This window comes from Peromyscus maniculatus, chromosome 20 (assembly GCF_049852395.1).
Source record: "Peromyscus maniculatus bairdii isolate BWxNUB_F1_BW_parent chromosome 20, HU_Pman_BW_mat_3.1, whole genome shotgun sequence".
NCBI lineage: Eukaryota > Metazoa > Chordata > Mammalia > Rodentia > Cricetidae > Peromyscus > Peromyscus maniculatus.
In genome coordinates, this window is record NC_134871.1 from 23,775,571 (window position 1) to 23,797,181 (window position 21,611).

General features: G+C 48.6%; 1 protein-coding gene and 1 long non-coding RNA gene across 6 annotated transcripts in view; one reads left to right on the plus strand and one right to left on the minus strand.

Moving 5' to 3' along the window:
• The window catches only part of Baalc (BAALC binder of MAP3K1 and KLF4), a 77,540-nt gene extending 59,676 nt beyond the window's left edge, over positions 1 to 17,864 (minus strand). For all 4 annotated transcript variants that reach the window (XM_076555863.1, XM_076555860.1, XM_076555861.1 and 1 more), the window contains exon 1: positions 17,705 to 17,864. In XM_076555863.1, the coding sequence (XP_076411978.1) occupies positions 17,705 to 17,864 (160 nt within the window). The remainder of the gene's footprint in view (positions 1 to 17,704) is intronic.
• An 842-nt stretch (positions 17,865 to 18,706) lies between these two features.
• Positions 18,707 to 19,683, plus strand: LOC121824363 (uncharacterized). Of its 2 annotated transcripts, none has more exons than XR_013046370.1 (2): positions 18,707 to 19,323; positions 19,429 to 19,683. It is a non-coding gene; the product is annotated as an uncharacterized LOC121824363 (long non-coding RNA). The 2 variants fall into 2 exon arrangements; XR_006066221.2 differs by having other exon boundaries at positions 18,707 to 19,265.
• Positions 19,684 to 21,611: the final 1,928 nt, after the last annotated feature.

A 21,611-nucleotide genomic window follows, 5' to 3' on the forward strand; every position in this document is an offset into this window, starting at 1 on the left:
TTGCTGGCCTCTGCAGGCATCTGCACACACGAACGTATGTTCACACACACAGAGATACAGATGTGGGGAGGAGGAGGGAAGAGAGAATAAGAAAATAAGTAACATTTTAAAATGAAGAAGAAAGAAGGCATTGGAACACAGCCAGGCTTGTCCCTGAGTTGTCTGTGGCTGAGCTGGCACTGAGAACTGAGAAGCCAAGGAACCGTAAAAGAAATCACGCGGCCCCTAAAGCCCAGAACATTTACCATCTCGCCTTTACAGACATTTGCTGATCTTGACCTACAGTAGCCTCTGGTCTCTGTGAGTTCACAGCCAGCAGCAGCAGCAGCATCCATAAGGAGCTTGTGACTGAGCTGTGGGGGCAGGGAGGGAAGGTCCTGGGGGCTTAGGCAGCTGGACGAAGAGCCTAAGAGCCTTCTGGTCAGGTTGAGTGGGAGAAGCTGCCGGGAAGCCACTGGATGACAAGTCAAGAGAGGAAGCCTTCAGAGGCAGGCTGGCATCTGCCTTCACAGTTTGTGGGCAACGGGAAGTCATGATACTCTGAGAACAGCACGACAGTGAATCCAGCTGGGTCAAAACACTCCCCCAGCAAGAGTGAAAAGCGTTGGGATGGGACTGCGAGGGGCCAGTCCAAAAGCTGCTGTAGATGTTAGGTAAACAGCAGTGAGAAGCAGAGGTAGCAGCCTGACCATGGAGCTGCCACTTAGGAAAGACCTCCGGGTTCAAAGTGAGACAGGCCTGGGTTCTGAACCACACCCACTTCTTACAACCCACGTGCATTTAGACAGGCAACATCGCCTCTCTGCCTCTCCTACCTGTAAGACGCAGATAGCTGGGTTAGATAATAACTGTGGGATGCTTGGCACTGGAGAGGCCCCCAATGAATGCAAACAATGCTCAGGAGACAATGACTGCACTCATGTGTGCGTGCATACTCATCCCTTATCAACCCCACCAGCGACTCCGAGCCTCGCCGCTACACCCTGACTGTCTGGAAAGCGGTTCTAGAGGAAATAACTGAACGTGGCCTTGGCTTTAGACATGCCTGCTGTTTACTGAGGTCCTTAAACCTGCATCCTCCTCTTAGGAAGTGTGCATCGGCCACTGCAGCTTCTTTGTAAGCAATGCCGTGCCCTGTTGTTATGGCAACCAGTTTTCCTAACAGCCCAGCTATTTTCTACACACCTTCTGGCTTCTGCATGTGCTAAAGCCCACAAGCAAGGAAATTTTATTTTTTTTATTCTTTTAACTTCCACAGGGAATGCAGTCAGCTCTTAAAATTTGCCAACTGGCTGTCTGAAGCTTCCCTGACAGAAGCCCCCAGATTGAGCATGAATATGACCTTGCACAAAAAACCTCCACAAACCAGGCATGGTGGTGTTCACCTTTCAATCCAGGATTTGGGAAGCAGAAGTAGGCTAATCTCTGAGTTTGAGACTAGATTGGTCTACAGAGTGAGTTCCAGAACAGCCTGTCTCAGAGAAAGAAAGACAGAGTAAGAGAGAGAGAGCTCACTTCATAAATGCTCCCTCTCGTGAAGCTGGTACCCTAGTCTCCGGACCATATTAAACTTGCAGGAAACTGAAGCAAAAAGAAACACAACACAGAATTCCTTGTCACAGGATCATCCTACAAGATTTAAGGTTAGAAGAGCATTGCCTTATTTTTAAATTATTTCCAGGGGTGGATGTAGCCCAGTGGAATGTGGCTTGCCTAGGATGTAAAGGGCTCTGGATTTAAACCCTGAAACCTCAAAAAAAAAAAAAAAAGTTATGTATTTCAACATTAACACATGTATCTCAGACTCAGGTTTGCTATGTAGCAGAGGACAGCTTTGAACTTCTGATCTTCCTGTCTTTACCTCCAGAATATGAGGATTATAGGTGTGTCACCACTTCTGGTTTTATGAGGTGTTTGGGTTCAAACCTAGGACATTGTCCATGCAGGGAAAGCACTCTCCCATCTAAGCTGTGCCTCCCACATCTCATTTTCACACATGAAAATAGCTTTAAATGCTGTTACAGCAAAATATCAATCCTAACAGCCGGGTCGCCTTAGTTCCTGGGGATGGTCTGTCTCTCCCTCTCGTCGGTTCTTCTTTCCTCTCCTGCCCTTGTTAATGGTACCTTCTCTCTGACCACACCCTCGGATGAGAACTGCAGCCATCTTGCTTGCCCTTCTTCCTTTCTCCTCCGCCGCCCCGGAAGAGCCCTGCGGCTTTGCCGATGGCACGTTCTCACCTGGAAGCGTTGGTCTCCCACACTTCTCCTGCTAGGAATACCGGACACACTTCTGGCCAGCGTAACCCGAGCAAAGCTCACTCGGTGCCGGGAAAGACACTGTTTTCCACCTAAGGGGTAGACTCGGGAAGAGTGCTCCTTTCTCCTCTTCCCGTACCTCCGGTGAAAATAAGACAGCGTGGGGGCTGCAAAGGCGGCTCGGTGGTTAAGAACACTCACTGCTCCGGCAAAGGACAAAAATTTGGTGCCCAACACCCATGTCGGGTGGCTCACAACAGCCTGTAACTCTAGCTCCGCCTTGAACCTTTGTCTCTGGCCTCTGAGGGTGCCTGTACTCAGGTGCACATACCCACATGAAGACCCACACATATACATAAGACTTAAAATAGGCACGCCTTTAATCCCAGCACTCGGAAGGCAGAGGCAGGTGGATCTCTGTGAGTTCGAGGCCAGCCTGGGCTACCAAGTGAGTTCCAGGAAAGGCATAAAGCTACACAGAGAAACACTGTCTCAAAAACCAAAATAATAATAATAATAATAATAATAATAATAATAATAATAATTTTAAAAATAAATAAATAAAATAGGACAATGTGGCGTCTTGCGTCATAAGATGAAATCCAGGCACTAAGGATGGCAGAGTAGGAAATTCCCAAGAAGACTTCTGCTGTGGACCCTCTACTTACTAAACTATCATGAGACCAGACACGATTTGTAACTGGTACCAGGAGTGACATTCAATAAGTATCCACTCGGCTGAGCACTGTGCTGAATGCTTGCGTTCCAACAAGTGAGTCAGTGAGGCCCTTGACCTCATGAGACCAGGAAACACTGAGACAAAGAGCCATCTTAGGAAGGAAATAACCAGTCGCTGGGAAAAGCTGGTTTCCCTGAGGAAGTGACAGCTGAAGAAAGGGGTGGGGCCAAGTTTGTGAAGGGCTGGGGTGTGGTCAGAGGCAGCCCGTCCTGACAAGTGTCAAAGCCTGCTAGTGGGAACAGGCTCCGTGTACAAAGAACAAGAGCCGTAGAGCTGGGCCACTCTAGGTGACTGCGGGATAAACAGTACTGGAAATGCAGCAGGGAATGAGTCAGGCAAGGAATTCTTATTCTACAGAGAGGAGAGAAGAAAGGGCTGGAGAGATGGCTCCATGTTAAGAACACCGGCTACGCAAAGCTACGCAGAGAAACCCTGTCTCGAAAAACCCAAAAAAAAAAAAAAAAAAGAACACCGGCTGATCTTCCAGAGGTCCCAGGTTCAATTCCCAGCAATCACATAGAGACGCACAACCGACTGTAACCTCAGTTGCAGGGGATCTGATGCCCTCCTCTGACCTCCATAGGCATTGCATTCATGTGGTTCACCAGACATACAGGCAAAACACTCATGCGCAGAAATTAAAACCAAAGGGAGGAGAAAAAGACAGAAAGGAAGAGAAGGAAGCTATTTAAAAATATTGGCCCAGAATAACAGCACTTGCCATGCATTTAAAAGACTGTTCCCTCTGCTAGTCTCTGTGATTGCATACCTATAATTCCAGTACTTAGGAAGGATAGGGAGAGGTCAAGGATGATCTGGACTCTGGTCTACACAGTGGGACCCTGTCTCAAAGAGAGAAGGAGCGGGGGAGGAGATATTGTTCTCCCTGTGACATGAAAATAAATGCCAAGGGTCACAGTGGGAGCAGGTTTTGCAGAGGTCACATGATTGATGACGATGTGTGCTTTGAGGGCCAATGGGGCACAGAGGAGACCTTCATGTAAATAGAGCTGCAGACAGGGTCTCCCCATGCATTGTTACAACAAGGAACAACCTTGCCTGTGGACTTAGCATCCTCTCCTCTACTCAGACTGGAGGAGAGGATGGCTAAACTGTTTTTAAAACTCTGAAAATAAAGATCACATGGTAGGTGTGGAAAACAAAGACCCTCACTTCAAATAGGAGCACTGGAGACTCCGCAGCAAAAGTGAGACACTTATTTTCAGTTCTGCACAAGCTGAGGGTGGGGGTGGGGGGCAGGGGTGGTCTGCAGCGGTCAGCCTAGACAATCGGCAAAAATGACTGGCACACTAATTTGTCACAAAACAGTGTTCTATCATTCCTGATCACAAAAAAAAATCCCTGCCCATTCTTCCCCATAGGCTGGTAGTCTAGAGTTACAGTCTCTCCCACTCATCTAGCACAGTCCCCATCCCAAATTCCCCGCCCTCTGGGGGCCCAAGATGCCCCCCTCTTCCTGAAAAATGGGTTCACTCAGGTAGCAAACTGTAACTTTTTTGTCTTCTCTTGACAAGGCTTCTTTGTGTAGTCCTGGCTGTCCTGGAACTCACTCTGTAGACCAGGCTGGCCTCAAACTCAAAGATCTGCCTGCCTCTGCCTCCAGAGTGCTGGGATCAAAGGCGTGTACCACCATGCTTGGCTGGCTTATCTGTAACTTTTCAACATGAAATAAAATGGAAAGTCCCCAGGCAAGCAGTGCCAGGTGCTTAGCCAGGGAACACAAGAGCCTAGTGCCTCCTGCTTATCTATGATCGCTGACCAGCTCTAAATGCACCTCATACTGAAAATGGACCACGTGACTTGCTTCTTACATGGGCACAGGAGACAGGACCAGAGAGTCCACAGCAAGCATTTGATCTCTTTTGGTATTCAGTGAAGAAGAAACATAGCAGTGAAGCCGTAAGACAGGGACCATCCTAATAGGGAATAATGGACAGCATCACTCATCTCCTTCTCCAGTGGTGCCCGCAGCTCAGACACACGGTACAGGAAGCAGAGGAGCAGGAAGACGAAAGACTCGGCATGGTAAACCCAAACAAGCCTGAGAAGGTGAAGTGAAGAGGTCCTGGGTGATAGGCTGTGTGGCCAATGCTACGACTCCGAGTGTCCTTGTGACTGTGTCAATTCTTCAGGGACTCCCATTCCACCAGAGAAGAAGTGAAGCCCACGGTGGCTGAGACCTGTACGTGAGGTTCAAGGTCACACGACTAACACCTGTAGTTAAATTCAGATTCCTTAACTACGGAACTGTGCTGTCTTCCAGCAAAGCAGCAAGGAGGAAGCTGGGTGCGGAAGGAGAGGTGTGAGGACTCACGGTCATCACGGTACACAGAGGAGTGTGAGTGAGGACTCAGGGTCATCACGGTACACAGAGGGGTGTGAGTGAGTGCTCAGTGTCATCACGGTACACAGAGGGTGTGAGTGAGGACTCAGGGTCATCACGGTACACAGAGGGTGTGAGTGAGGACTCAGGGTCATCACGGTACACAGAGGGGTGAGTGAGTTCTCAGGGTCATCACGGTACACAGAGGGGTGAGTGAGTGCTCAGGGTCATCACGGTACACAGAGGGTTGAGTGCTCAGGGTCATCACGGTACACAGCGGGGTGAGGGCTCAGGGTCATCACAGTACACAGAGGTGTGAGTGCTCAGGGTCATCACGGTACACAGGGGTGTGAGTGAGGGCTCAGGGTCATCACGGAACACAGAGGGGTGTGAGTGAGGACTCAGGGTCATCACGGTACACAGAGGGGTGTGAGTGAGTGCTCAGGGTCATCACGGTACACAGAGGGGTGTGAGTGAGTGCTCAGGGTCATCACGGTACACAGAGGGTGTGAGTGAGGGCTCAGGGTCATCATGGTACACAGAGGGGTGAGTGTCAGGGTCATCACGGTACACAGAGGGGTGAGGGCTCAGGGTCATCACGGTACACAGAGGTGCTGGCTTGGTGGCAGAGGGAGGAAGTGCAGGATGCTTAAACAGAAAGACGTCATCTGTCTGTCTGTGTGGTCCCCTGAGTGTGGCTGTATCAAAGCAGGAGAAGATCAGTAAGTTCTAGGGTGGATCCAAGCCACAGGCATCTGGCTAACAGCACTGACTCAGCTTGGCTTAACTGCCCACTAAAATGCCTATGCAGACATCAAGAAAAACCAAATATACAGACAGCATCACCATGAAGGAAGGCTAACTGGACCCAGAGTCTGGGGGACTTTGCACCATTTGTACCGCAGATGGGGCGTCCAGCTTTGATTCCTTTCTCGAAAGCCTCCTGACCAAACATGGCATTCCACATCTGCCCTGTGGAACCCAGAGAACCAGAGCTGGGAGTGGATGGCGTTGTATGAAACAGAAGACAGAATGGTCAACCTGCCTGACCTCATGGGCATTTGAAACTCAGACATGGAGCTGGTGCCTCCAACTATACCCCACTCCCACACAGAGGCTGTGCTGGATAGTTTTATGTCAACTTGACACAAGCTAAAGTCATCCTAGAGGAGGGAACCTCAATGAAGAAAATACCTTCATAATGTCAGGCTGTAGGCAAGCCTGTAGAGCATTTTCTTAATTAGTGACTGATGGGGGAGGGCCCAGCCCCATTAAAGTTAAGACTTTTCTTTTTATTTAGACAAAAGGGGGAAATGTGGAATATTACTTTAATTATGTAAAGATGTGTTACATTGTGGAATATTACTTTAACTGTCTGAAAGTGTACTGCATTTGTTTATGCTGCATTTGTTTAACAATGTAAAGATTTGTTACATTTGTTTCACCTTGCCTGCCTAAGGTACCCGATTAGTCTAATAAAAAGCTGAACAACCCATAGCTAGGCAGTAGAGGGATAGGTAGGGCTGGCAGGCAGAGAGAATAAGTAGGAAGAGGAATCTAGGTTTAAGAGAGAAAAGGGGAGAGAGAGAGAGACACCCAGAGCCAGGCAGCCAGGCAGCTACCATCCATCCAGCCAAACATGGAGGAAACAGGAAAGTAGGACAGACAGAATGAAAGAAAGATAAAAAGACCCCAGGCAAAGCACAGCTGAAGAAAAACAGGTTAATATAAGCTATAAGAGCTAGTGACTAAAGTATAAATTAAGGCCAAGCATTCATAACTAACAATAAGTCTCTGTGTCATAATTTGGGAGCTGGTGGTCCAAGAAAGCCTGCTATACAGCTGATTGTGGGGCCATCCCTGGGCTGGTGGTCCTGGGTTCTATAAGAAAGCAGGCTGAGCAGGTCATGGGAGCAATACAGTAAGCAGCATTCCTCCATGGCCTCAGCATCAGGAAGCAGGTTCCTGCCCTGCTTGAGTTCCTGTCCTGATGTCCTTCAATGATGAACAGTGATATGGAAGTGTAAACCAAATAAACCCCTTCCTCCCCAAGTTACTTTTGGTCATGGTGCTTCATCACAGCAGTAGAAACCCTAACTGAGACAGAGGCTACCACGCTCCCATATCATAGACTGTACATCCCAGAAAACGGCTGGGGAAAATGTAAGAAAGCATGCCCTCCACTGCAGAGCATGGAATGGCTATATACAAAGGATGTAGTTATTATAAGGTATATTTGCCCTGCATATAATTTGCCCACACTCAACTACCTTTGCTTCATATTGAAAGGAAAAGAAGGAAGGAAAGTCCCCTCACTCATCCAGGGCTCGCCTCCCTTGATTCCTCCTGTCAAACTAGACTCTCACTCCCAACAGTTCCACATACTTTAAATTGTGTGTGTTTGGGGGGGGAGGGTTGTGCCTTTAGAGACCAGAGATGTTGGATCCCCCTGGAGCTGGAGCCACAGTTTGTGAGCAGCCTGGTATTGGGGCTAGCTGTCTAAATGGGACCTGTGGAGGCGCTGCACTGTGCTCCACTCTCAACGTCCAAAGCTGTCTCTCTGGCTCCCACTCTCTTAGTTTTTACAAGGAATATAAGTTTCATTTGAAACCAGAAAACTGTTTTTCTTCCTGGAGACATTCATCTTTAACGGACCTGGCAATTCTCCAAGCACCCCTCGAAATGCTGCTCTCTAGAGATGGACACACATGGACCACCAAAGCATGGGAAGGGCCACGTTCACTGCCACAGGACTCCAGGAAGCCAGCCCTTAGTCACTGAAATGCTGGTAGGAGGCACCCACAGAGGGATCCATAATATAAAACAACAAAACACTGAGCAGACGGGGGAGAGGAGGGCTTGAAATCCCTGCTGAGAAGCCGCAGTCACGGTAGGGTAGAAGTTGCCCAGGGTTTAGAAAAAGAGAGAGCTGGGTTCCCATAAGGCTGTTCTGCCTTCCAGCTACGTGACCTTGCTGAATCTGTTAACCTCACCTAACCTCAGCTTCTTCCTCCTGAAGACAGCAACCAGATCTACGCAGCAGAGAGATAGACCCGATCTTGGGAGGAAACAGAAGGGGAAACGCTGGAAATCTTCTTACTGTGTCCAGCGTCCAGTGTCTGTGTTCACGTATTAGTAGGAGTTTACGAATGCTGTTGTAACAAAGTATCACAAACTGCTCAAAGATCAGAAGTCCATTGTCTCAGCTCTGGAGACATTCACAAGCTCTGGGCCGGACACAGAAAAGCACTGGGCAGATTCAGCCGAGAACAACCAAGTTTACTAATGAATTGCACAGATACTGGAGGAAGGTATCCTGAAGGAGGATGCTGAAGGGGTCCAAGCATGAGAAACTTCTGAGAACAGAAGAAGCCAGGTAAAGACCCTTGATGGTAGAGAGAAGGCTACCCTATCCGCCCCCCATCCACCAGGCCCTACGAGTCAGAAGGCGAATTGGAATGCTGTTGCACCCAACAATGGAATCACTTCAACATACAGCTGGTCAAGTCGGGATTATTTTACCTAGTGTCCAACTGGTATTGTCTAGGGGTCCTGCTCAGGTTTGCTTTATCTGACAACTACAGAATCGAAAGGCACACAGCAGCAGGGGAATCCTCGGACACAGCAAACAGAATCAGCCGGTAAACCAAGGCTTTTTAAGGTCGAGGAAACATGCTGTGGAACAATCTTTTTGTACACTGTGAATATTTGTTGCTCTCATTGGCTTAATAAAGGGCTAAATGGCCAATATCTAGGCAAGGAGAGGTTAGGTGGGGCTTCCTGACAGAAAAAAAAAAAAGGATAGTGGGGAGGAGAAGGGCTGTTGAAGTTAAAATCTTCCTTTTGAATAGAAAGAAAGGGGGAAATAATGGGTGACATCTTTCTGTATGCTGTGAATATGTGTTGCTCTGATTGGTTGATAAATAAAGCTATTTGGCCAATGGTAAGGCAGAATAAGGTTAGGTAGGACATTCTAACTAGAGAGAGAGAGAGAGAGAGAGACGAAAGAGAAAGACAGAGCAGGGAGATACTGCCAGCCACTGCCATGAGAAGCAAGATGTAAAGGTATCAGTAAGCCATGAGCCACATGGCAAAGTATAGATTTGGAGAAATGGGTTAATTTAAGATGTAAGAGCTAGCTAGCAAAAAGCCTGCCATGGCCATAGTTTAAAAATAATATAAGCCTCTGTGTGCTTACTTGGGTCTGAGCGGTTGCAGGACCAGGTGGGACACAGGAATTTTATAAGTGGCTGTGGGACCTTGGTGCTGGGTGAGCACAGGAAAACATCCAGCTACAAAGGGCGGGGTCACCAGCCAGATGCAGAGAAAGCAGGAGATGAACATACTGTGCTGAACAAAGGTACTGCTATGTGGTAGAATGGAGATAAGAAATATGGGTTAATTTCAGTTGTCAGAGCTAGTTAGTAACAAGCCTAAGCTATTGGCCAAGCATTTATAATTAATAAGTCTCTGTGACAATTATTGGGGAGCTGGCTGTCCTGTCAAAAACCCCACCTACAGAAACACACACAGCAAGGCACACAGAGAAAAAGACCCTCTGCTTTACAGATAGTGGACTCAGGAAACTTAACCCTGTCTTCTTTTTAAAGGTCTTGGGGAGGGGTCTTCCTCTCCTAATTGGGTTGGTCAGTTTAAACAAAGATAAGGACGCTCATAGGTCCACAAGTTTGAGGTACACACATTCTGGTCTGGCCTTGAACTTGTTGGACAGGTCCACAGGCGGGGGTGTTATGGGGTACCTGAAGAGAAAAAACCCCAAGAGGCCTAAATAAGTCAAGTGGAGTCCTTATTAACTGCCAGCAGGCCTGTCCCAAGCAGATTAGCGGGAAGCAGCCTCAACCTCCAGCTGGTTGGGTTTTCAAGGGCAAAGCCCACAATTGTGATATAGACAGAAAGGCAGCTCTGGACATCTGCAGCAAGCAAGCGTTGTTCACAGAAGCAGAGAGATAGCAGTTCGGTGGTCCAGCAGTTAACCTTTAGCCCAGGGACACATTGTATAGGAATTTATGGTTGGTCCAGAGACGAGTTTTACCCAAGATCGTTTTACTACTTAAAGTATTCTTAGGAATGCTTTCATGAGATGGTATAACTATACTTCAGTAGCCCACTAAAGGGGAACCCCACTGGTCGTGGGGGGAAAAGGCCTGCCAAGCCTTTGTTTTAAGCTACCAGTGTTTTATCTCAGGAGGGTAAGGAAGAAACCAGCCATTTTGGAAGTTCGCCATCTTTATGGTCTAGGTGAGGCCCCTCCCCCATCCGTCTGCCTGTTGAGAACTCCATCAGCTCCTTCGTCCCTCAAAAGGGCTGGACAATGCCATGTAGGCATGCTGACACTGGACTGTCAGAGTAGGAACGACCATGAGGACCTGGGACTTCCTAGAGATGTATAAATGGCTTGGGTTTGTTGTCACCTGTTTCTTGTACCATTTACAAAACAAACAAATCCCTCATGACTGAAAAGTTTGGCTGGAGAGATGGTTCAGTGGGTAGGCACTTGCCAGCAAGCCTGAGATCAACCCTGGAAACTCACAGAAAAGGGGAATACAGTGGGTAGCTTTGACCAGGAAGTACTACCCCCAGTGAGGCTTCCGGTAACTGTCACACCTACCTATGACTGGCCCCTGAGGTGAGGCCCAGACAGGAGCCCTCAAGACCCGGATGTGCTGGCGCTCTTGGTTCCTGGTGATCCTGGATGCTGGATGGTAGACTGAGCAGAGTTCTGCAGAGAACCCCACTGGACTGCACCTCACCTCTCCCGGATCCTGTAACCAACCCCTTTGCTAGCTGTAAGTTACCCCCCAAAACAAACCTCCTTTTTAACTACGTGGAGTCGCCTTAATAAATCTTCCAATAGGGGAAGGAGAGATCAGATTGCACAAAGTTGTTGTCTTACATCCACAGGGTACTGTGGCAAGGATGACCACACACATCATGTATGCTCTCACGCACACAACAATAAGAAGAAAAATAAGAGCTTTCTGTATACCAAAAAGAAATACCTTCTTACTAAGCAACCAATAGTAGGCAAGAACCTAAAAATGATGAGTAGACAGAAGTGATGAGAAATAACATCTTATCTGGGATCTACGGGGAAAGGGAACATGTAAACTTTTTAGATTATCCATCCAGGAGAGCTCCCTCCCTCACCAGCCTAGCTCAACCAGGCATTCCTTACCTAACCTAACCAGTACCCTTGAAGGTGGCAGACGTGAGTTAATCATTAGTTTAAGACAGAAGCACCAGTTTTAACAGGCGTCTAGAAGGGGCTGGGGCTGGGGTGGGAGGTTTCATGCACAGGAAGACCTAGGTTGGGGGTTCTCCCCAGGACTGTTCCTCTCAGGACATCTCTTGGAGAAGCCAGGCTGCCTTCCTCCACCTTTCCTGCTTGGAAGGAGCCATGGGAACACCTGCTTCTTTGGTTCTTCTATGATCTGCGTACACAGTAACTCCCCAGGCTGAACAAAATGCTTAGACCTTGAATTTCCCCTGCAGCATGGACCACACTGACCTGGTTGACGTTTCTGGGTCAGTCTCTCATTTATTATCTACTTCTTGAAATAAAGAAACACAACTTACTCATCTCTGTGCTCAATGTCTACTGAACAAACAGAAGAACAAATAATCTTCCATCTTCAGTCTATAAACATGAGGAAATGAAGGCCTAGAATGTTCTCTTCATAGCATCATCAAAGTGAACAAAAGTCAACAGACTTGAACAGTAATTTGGAAACCACTAAGATGATTTTTTACAATAAATGCAAGCATCCAAAATGGGGGTTACTTAACACAGTTGTGTTAGTGCAGATTCACAGGGTTGGGAGGGAGTCACTCATTTAATGTTTATTGAGTGTCAACTATATTCCAATTACTGTCCCAAGTGCTGGGTCTATAGCAGAGGAAGCACAAGATTCCTGATATCACAGAACTTCAGTTTAATTAGAAAGAAAGAGCTAAGGGTTTTAACTAATCCTGAGCTTACTGTGAGTCACCAAGGTACTGTGCCAACAAGAGCAGACAAACTCTCACCTGATTTTTCCTGTGCCAGGAGAGGTGCATTCAGAGGCCACTTCAGAATGTCCCTTCTGTTGTCCTATGCAGCTAAGCAAACATCAAGAGCCTAGCTCTAACCCATGGTTGCTCTTGTCAAGGAAAGACTTGGATGGAGTGAGTAGTGCTTTTAGAGAATATAGTCAAGCCCCAAGAGTCAAGAAGATGGTCACAGTATCACACATCTGACCTGGAAGAACTGTAGCAGAAGACCGACGGCATCTTCCAGGATTGAGAGAGCTGTTTATGCAAGACATGGCCCCACAGGGCTGGGGTTCATCAGGTGGAAATCACAGGAAGTAGGAAGAGTCTCAGAGGAAGGTGCTCTGCAGAGGAGGAAGCTTCCTACACTAAGGGGGATAAGACCGAGGAACGGCGCTGTCGGACATCAGCCTGGATCATCAAGAGATTAGGCTAGACTTTGCATCCCATTAACTGCAAAATCAAGAACTCTAAAACCAACCCCCATTGACTGGGATTGTTGAAGAGAGCTTGCCATCAGAGAAAGCTGGATCCCAGTTCTGGGATAGAGAACACTCTCAGCCTCTTTCCCTAGCTTGTAAACGCAGGAGGCAATGGTTCCTAACTCATCCTTGTTGTACACATTGAGTGGGGTGATTTACATTAAATGTCAAGAACAGTGCCTGACCCTTCAGAAGCCATCAGTAAATGGTAGCTAATAATAATACTAAATATCTTATCTGGCTTCTAGCTTATTAAGGTAAACCATTTGCCCAAACTCTGCAAAGTGCGATATACTAGCACAATTATTTGAAACTACAAAGAACTACTTGAGATAAATTTGGAGCGTTTTACTCTCTAAATGGATTAGAAATTTTTATGGGAGACATTTGAAATTTTAAGGAGAGACTGGCAATGAAGGGGAAACGGGACTGGGAGGGTATCGGTATGTGGGACAGCTGCACTGGGCGGGTCGTGACAACCTCAGACTCGCTCTCCTCGGAGAGCCCCCCTCCCACAATGGAGGTAAAGCAAAACAGTCCAGCAAACCGGTTTTGAGAGTCAATCCACACCAGACCGGTTCTGTTTCCTTCTGCAATAGGTTTGGAAATCTGGGCAGGTGAAGGTACAGCGGCTGCTCCAGTTCAGCTAGGTCTTCAATCCCAACCTAGTGGGATCTAAAAACTCACTTGCATTCCGCTGGCTGCTGGAAACCTCCCAAAACAGGAAGCAGAGCCCCAGGGTCGGCTGTCAGTGAGAGGAATGGGGGACGAGCAAGAGACTTAGTTGTGGAACTGGAATAAAAATAAGCCTCCCACCACCCACAGTGAAGTGCGGAGCTCTTCCACAAATGCCGAGGGAACGATTGTCATGGGTGTGACACGCCCTCAGTCTAGAAGACAGGTGAAAGCTGAGCTGAAATGGAGCGTCTCAGCAGACGCGGTTGTGGAGTTGCGAGGTGGGGGACCTATGGAATCTTTAGGATGGTCCAGAAGTTTCCATGGAGTGGGTTAAGGTTAGGGGAGAGACTTTTTTAACAGAAGCTGTGGGATCAGAAAGACACCCGAGTCAGGCTGGGGGATGTCCAGTTGCAAAGACCTCAAGGAAGAGTGTAAACAGAAAATGTGGGACTAGCTGAGGTAACTGAAGGGCACAATAGACCGAGTGCCTGCTCCTTAGGAGAAACCTTTACCAGTTGATGCTCAGCCTTCTGGAGAATCCATGGAACCCAACCTTGTGTCACCTACGCCCTAAGCACAGAAGACAGAGAGGAGTTGGTCCTACAGTTAAGGTTACCAAGAGAAAGGCAGTTCCCATTTGACACTAAGGAAGAGGGACCAGGGCCCCAGGAAGAAGGGAGTCTTGAATTCTGAGAGAACTGGAGGTTCATGGTTGAGGAAGTTTCCAGATGGGACAATTGATCTGAGAGTCCATGTGCCCTGGACAGATGACCTCCAGGGTCTTCTCCAGCTCTAATTCCAGAACAAAGGCATCTTGGTTATCTTGCAACATGCAATCCTGAACTCAGCTCTTCCATTCGGCTGCCTCCCTCAGAAGAGGATTGCCACAGACAGAGACTGGCATTCTGGTTCCCTACAGGGCACGGGCACCTGTGGGTCATGGGGTTGGGTTCATTAGAAAAGCTCCCACAGGGGACACATGGGGTGGGGGGGCTGGGAGGACAAAAGAATGGGGAATCCTGGCTAATGGCCCAGGGTGGCAGAAACCCAAAAACTTGTTTCCAGGCTGCAAAACCACAGCAAACAAGCCCCTCTTCAGTCCCCACCCAATACCAGTGCACTCCATAAAACTTAAGTTCACATAACCTCTGACCTACTATTTGCCCTGCCTACAAGATACAGTGGGACAAAGGTGGCATGGAAATTATGGGAATGACCAACCAATGACTGGTCCAGCTTGAGATCCATACGTTGAGCGGGAACTCACCCCTGGCCTAACCTGGAGGGCCAGGACCCGAGACTGGACAGCCCAAAGACCTAGACGGAACCAAACATGACTGGCAAAAAAAGAAAAAAGTCAATGAAATGATGCCTAGTGACATTCTGCTATTCTCATAGAAAGGCTTCACCCAGCAACGGATGGAAACAGATGCAGAAACCAACAGCCAAACATTAGACGGACCTCTGGAAATCCTGTGGAAGAGGGGGAGGAAGGATTGTAGGAGCCAAAGGGGTCAAGGACATCACAGGAAAACCCAAGGAATCAACTAACCTAGGCCCGTAGCCTCACAGAGACTGAACCGCCAACTAGGAAGTCTATGGAACTGGCCTAGGCCCTCTGCACACATGTTACTGTTGTGTAGCTTGGTCTCCGGTGGGGCTCCTAACAGTGGCAGCAGGGGCTGTCTCTGACTCTGTTACCTGCCTTTGGAACCCTTTCCTCCTACTGGGTTGCCTTGTCCTGCCTTAATAAAAGAGGAGGTGTCTAGTCTTACTGCAAATTAATATACCATGGCTAGCTGATACACATGGGCCTGCACATTTCTGAAAAGAAAGGAGGAGGAGGAGTGGAAGGGGGGAGGTTGGGAAAAGGGACTAGAAGTAGTGGAGGGAGGGGAAACTGTGATCAAGATGGGAAAAATTAATTAATAATAATAATAATAATAATAATAATAAAAATAAAGGAGTACAACCTGATGATACCTTGTCTGAAGCCTTGAGATCCTAAACAAAGATCTAGCCAAGCAATGGCCTGTATTCCAACCATGGGAACTGAGTCAGCAACGTGGGCTGTTTAAGCTGCTCTGTGTATTGTAATTCCATATGCAGAGGTAGAGAACTAATACATATACCCACTACACAGTTCAGAACTGCTCATGCAAACCTCGTTCATTCTTGATCTTCAGAAGTATTCCTCCATGCTAAGACTGACTGAAATTTCTAGGGAATTAAAATGCTGCTGTCCATCTGAGACACTGTCCCTGGACTGGACATGAGGCCTTCCTCTGAATGATACTGTCTTCAGGACCTTGTAAGGTTGTTCCTATTCAGAAAGCTCCATTGATGAGTGGGCCTGTCCCATGCCTCACCTGTGGCAGGAACCAGATTTCATGATATACAGACTGAAAATAATGAGTAAGTGTTGGTAAAGACTTGAGGAATGTGCATGTTCCATAACATAACAGCTTTGATACCCATACAATAAACACACGCACACACGTGTACGCCGAATGCCAAAACAGCTGTTCTTTGAAGCTGCACTTGGTTCTCTGCAACTGAATCTTTCCAACCATATTTCCTTGCAGTGCCTCCCTGGCCTTGGACTCTCCAGAGAAGTATGACACTTTCTCAGAAAATGCTGTCATAGCTAACATTTATAAAACCTTCAGAAGCTCCTGTCATCCTCCTCCTGACACTGAACTCAGCCAGCATGCCATTTGGGAAACTGCTGGATACAGCAGCAGCACACAGTAACCATCATGGTCACTGGGAGTCCAATAATTTTAAGATGAATCCAGCATTACCACAGTTTTCCCAGGCAAGCCAGGGGAGGCTTATGCCTATCTCCCAACTCTGGGGTAGGGGGTAGGATAAGGGTGAGGGGCTGGAGAAGGAAGAGTACTTGACCTCAGGAGCTCAAGGCCAGTCTGGACAATATAGCCAGATTTTGTGTTCTTAAAAAAAAAAAAAAAAAAAAAAAAAAAAGGAGGTCTGGGGATTTAGCTCAGTGGTAGAGCACTTGCCTAGCAAGTGCAAGGCCCTGGGTTCGGTCCTCAGCTCCGAAAATAAATAAATAAATAAATAAATAAATAAATAAATAAATAAATAAATAAATAAATAAATGGAGCAAGTGTTGGTATCAAGGGTGGGGACATCTATTCCTAAGATTAAAGTAATGCCAACACAATGGAATCAGGCAACAAGACTTTAAAAACCCAAATATTGATCTATGTAACAAGTGGAGAGGTTTTATTTTTTTTTCCTTGTGATGTCACCAACACATTTAGGGTCAAAGGTCAGTCTACCTCAACAGTAGCTGCCTGTGTTTGTAAGTGTCTGCTTTAACTCAAATCCTGACATTTGTGACTAGACCAGGAACTTCTCTGCAGATCCCTGTCAGATTCCTGCTGTCCGAGGAATGACCTAGGTAAGAGCATTTATAGTCAAAATCTCTTAGTTCTTGCTTCACATAAAGCATGCCAGCACCTTGGGATAAGGAGAGAAATCCTTCACTATGACATAACTGCTTGGAAAGTGGGCTGGAGAGCCGCAGCAGTGGTGGGCAGGCAGGAATTGTGCCCGGAGCTAGCTTAGGAATTTGAAGCCCTGCAGTGGGGCTCATTCCCAACAGGAGGGATGAGGGAGGAGACAAGAAGGCTCCACCCAGACCATTCTGCTCAAGAGTCCAAAGGTGTGAGGGCCAGGTGGCCCAGTGGATGGAGAATCACCCAGTTGAGTACACGGGTGGCCAGGAGGGAAGCTGGACCAAAGCTGGGTAAAGGCCCACTAGCTCAGGTGGCAAACGAGGGGTGGGCTGAGGGCTAGGCTTGGGGGTGAAGTGGGCCGTCCTCCCACCCCACCCCACCCACCCACGCCCGGGCCAATGCATATGCACTGACTGGCTGAGGCCAAGAAGTGCTGGGTCGCAGCAAGGTAGAGGGTTAGCTCGGTCCTCTGGGGAGCTGTTCTCCTTGACCTGGCTCCCTGGGGCTTGAGTGTGCCAGCTGGCCAGCCGGCAGGTCCTACTCTGCCCCTCTGTCTCGGTCACCCCACCCGCCAGCACGCCGTGGGGCGCCCGGCTGCCCCGGGCTCTCCTGCAGCCCCGGCTCGTTGCGGGCAGCCGGGGCCTCGCGGGCGCGCGGGGCTCACTCACCCGCGTGCAGGCCGGCCGCCTCGGGGCCGCTGTCGGCGGCGGCGACGCTGGGCAGCGCGTCCGAGTCGGTGTAGGTGAGCCAGGTGGACTCGGTCTCCCGGGTCCAGCTCTCGTAGTAGCGGGGCTCGATGGCATCAGCCCGGCTCCCGCCGCAGCCCATCCTCCCGTGTTGCGGGCGCGCCCGGCGGCCGCTCGGCTTGCGGCTGCGGCTGCGGCTGCGGCTCAGCCCGGGCGACGCAGCTCCGGCCCGCGAGGAGGCGCCCGCAGCGGCAGCGGCAGCGGCAGCGACATCGGTCCCCTAACCGCCAGAGCCGCTGCCAGCGCCAGGCTCCCCGGGCGGGCGGGCGTCCGCCGCCCCTCTTCTCCGCCTCCTAGGCCCTCCTCCTCCTCTCCACTCTCCTTCCTTCCCCAACTGCTCTCAACCTCGCCTCTCCCACCGCCCCGCTGCAAACCCCTCCTTCAGTGCTCCGGAAGAGGCCAAGCTAAGCAGTCGCAGACAGGTGGTGGGAAGAGGGAAAGGGGTGCCTCTTCTGTCTTCAGGCGACCTCCTAGGCCCCCGGCCAGCCAGCCATCATCGGTCCACCCATGCACCCACCCGCTGATCCTGTCATCCACCTACCCAGCCATCCTTCTATCAAACCATCTCGTTCTGGGTAGCTCTGAAGCTCACAGAGAGCCACCCGAGTTTTCTGGCCACTTGTTCTAAAGGCGGTGGATAAACAGCACGAGAAAATTGGGGAGACAGTGCTGTCACCGAAAGCGAAGTTAGAGTCAGTTCCTGTTTACAGGGTAGGAAGCAGGCAGGGCCCATGACAATGCAATGTGACACTTGTCACAAACAACCCTGCCAGGTCTGCAACTTCGTGGTCTTCTGAATTTTGTTCCCGAGAAAGCAAAAGATCACCATGCGTCAGCAAGGACTCGGACGAATGCTCACTGAATAGTAATAAGCCAGCCTCTTGTAGAGACTACGTTCAAGATAAGAAGAGTCCCATCTCAGGTGGCGGTCCCTGGGGACTCTTACCACAGTCTGTGAGGCAGAAGGGAGCACAGACTTGGAGACTCCAGACAAGGCCCGGGCTTGTCTTCCCTCTTGGTTGCCCCAGCAGGCCTCTGCAAGCTCTGAGGCAGAGGGTGAGCAGTTAGTTACTCAGGATGGGTGACTCCATCTGCCTGTGGCAAATTAGAGGTCTTCTGACACCTTTTGCTTCCTCCTCTAAATATTTTGGTATAAAAATAATTGGGTCTTCATGAGATCCTGTGCTCAATCTCCAGTATCAAATTGATGATGACCACGATGATGATGATGATGGTGGTGGTGATGGTGATGAAGTAAAAACAAAACAAACAAACAAAACAAACAAACAAAAAACAGCTCCCAGAGAGAAGTCTCAACATTGCTAACAGAGACTGTTTCCTTCCCTTCAGCAGCAAAGAGCTTTTTCATAACCAGCTCTCTGGCAATGTCCACACCTGAAGAGCGGCCAGAACAGAGGTGCTTGGGCTGAAAGGTGCCTGAAGAGCTCTGGAAAATCAAAGCAAGTCCCGGAACTGGGACCTGGTGAGCAAAGGGAACCACATGAGCACAAGATGAGGTAGAGTAGGCCGGAGCCAGAACGGTAGGGAAAGATCCAAGGAAGGGGTATAGGCTTTATTGGGGGGTGGGGGTGGGGTGGCGGGAAGCTTCAGGCTACATCTCACCAGCATCACCGGATCTGCTCTAGGAAACTGTCACTCAAAAGCAGGTGGAGAACAAACGGAAGGAGAGGCCAGCATAGGTTCTGACGAGCATTTGGAGGTGAAGGATGGCCAGTTACCGAGGAGGGAGTACTAGAAGTACCCGGTAGATGCAGGTATCTAGAAATGACGGACGAGTCGACAGATGGTTGTCCTCCTTTTCACAGTTTTACTTTTTCCTGCTCAGCTAGCCGCAGTCAAGTGAAGTCCATGTACAATAAACAATTCATGTTTTAATCACGCACCATCCTAAGGAGCGCGATGAAATCTTACACCATCACAATCCATTCTGCCTGAATATGAATCATCCCTTTATCCAGTGTGTCCATGCTCTATACACACCTGCCCAGTCAGATGTGGGTCTGGAATGCCCCTCAAAGGCCCACATGTTAAGGCTTAGTCCTCGCATTGGTTCGGGAGAAGCTCTAAGCTGTAGGGACTATTGGGAAGTCTTGCAGTCGCTGTAAATGAAGTGAAGAATCGTATGTAAAGGACGTAAGTACCCATCATGTGGAAAGCCCTCGCTGCTGCTGTCACTGCTCTTGGGGGACAAGACACACAACATCAGCATCTCTCTGAAGAAGAAAGTCCCAGAAATTGTCTCACAAGACAATGCTTGTGAATTTGCCGGGCATTAGTGCTTAAGTTTGGTAAAGGTAGTCATCTTTGTTTTTCCAGTTTCCTTTTTCCTTCCCTTCTGATGTTGCTACTGATGAGCTTCCTGAAAATAAGATGTCCCCCTATCATTTCTACATAATCACCTACCAGGCAAAGTTCCTGAAGACTCTCTTCTTGCTGGTATTTAATAAGATTCAGACAGAGTTGGTCCTCTGAGACTTAGGGAGCAGCCAATCTGTCCTTGTGTTCACCAACTAGCTGAGACATGTTTGCAGAGTCGGGCAGGGCTCTGCACACCTGGAAGCCTTGCCTGTGGGAGGCTGAAAGAGGAGGGTGGGGGTTCCAGGATAGCCAGGACTATGTATTGTGGTCTGAGACTCCAAATCAACCCAAACACACACAAGAGGTTACCTCAAGGCAAGATTTAATGCTGGGAAGCACAAAGAAGAGGGGAGAGGGAGGGGGCTGATCCACCCAGGCCGCAGAACAGACTCAGGAGCTGAACTGCGACCCCGAACGCCAGGTGAAGCAAGAATTTAAGCACAAAAATCAGACATTTGCAGCCAAGTTACAGTTATAATTTTCACTGGTCAGGATTTAGAGATTAGGGGCTTCCTTGTCAATCGACATATAAAGCAAGCTTTTCAGTCCAACCAATCAGATTCATTTGTTCTTTCTGTTGTTAGGAACAGCCATGATGTTCCTAGAGAACTAAAGATGCATAACGACTATTTCTGTGGTTTAAGGAGGAGTAGGTCAGCCATTGGAAGGTTCCCAGCCCCCTGGGGCTTGGGAATCTGAACTTTGTTTCTTTACCCTACAGATAAAACGGAGTCTGAAGTCAAAAGGGCAGCACTTAGGACAAGATGCTTTTTGCCTATTCCCAACATATACACTGAGAACTTGTCTCAAGACAGATAAGCCTGGAGTTGTAGCTCAGCTACTAAAGTTCCTGCCTACCATGCATAAAGTCCCAGGTTCAAATCCTAGCACCACATAAAATCAAGTGTGGTGGTGTATGCCTGTAATCCAAGTACTTGGGAGGAGGCGAAGGCAGGAGATCAATTCAAGGTAATCCACAGGTAGACTTGGAGTTCAAGGTCAGCTGTAGATGTAAGCAACAGTCTTATTAAATAAGAACCAATGTAAAAGAGAAAGCCGAGGGGTCAGAGCTCAGAGCTAAAATCTCACCCTTCCTCCTGCGGTGTCCCAGCTTCCCGAAAGAGAGCTATATCCTGTCTGTCCGTTTTTTTTTATAGTATTTTGTTCTGCCTTCTCATTGGTTGTAAACCCAAACACGTGACTGCCTCGTCACTGTCTGTATGTACAGCCCCCCAGGTCTTAAAGGCATATGTCTCCAATGCTGACTGTATCCCTGAACACACAGAGATCTATGGGATTAAAGGCGTGTGCCACCACCGCCACACTCTTGCTATGGCTCTAATAGCTCTGACCCCTGGGTAACTTTATTGACATACAATCAAAATCACATTTCAGTACAATTAGAATACCACCACAGTCAGCCTGGGCCAGGTGAGACCTTATCAAAAGA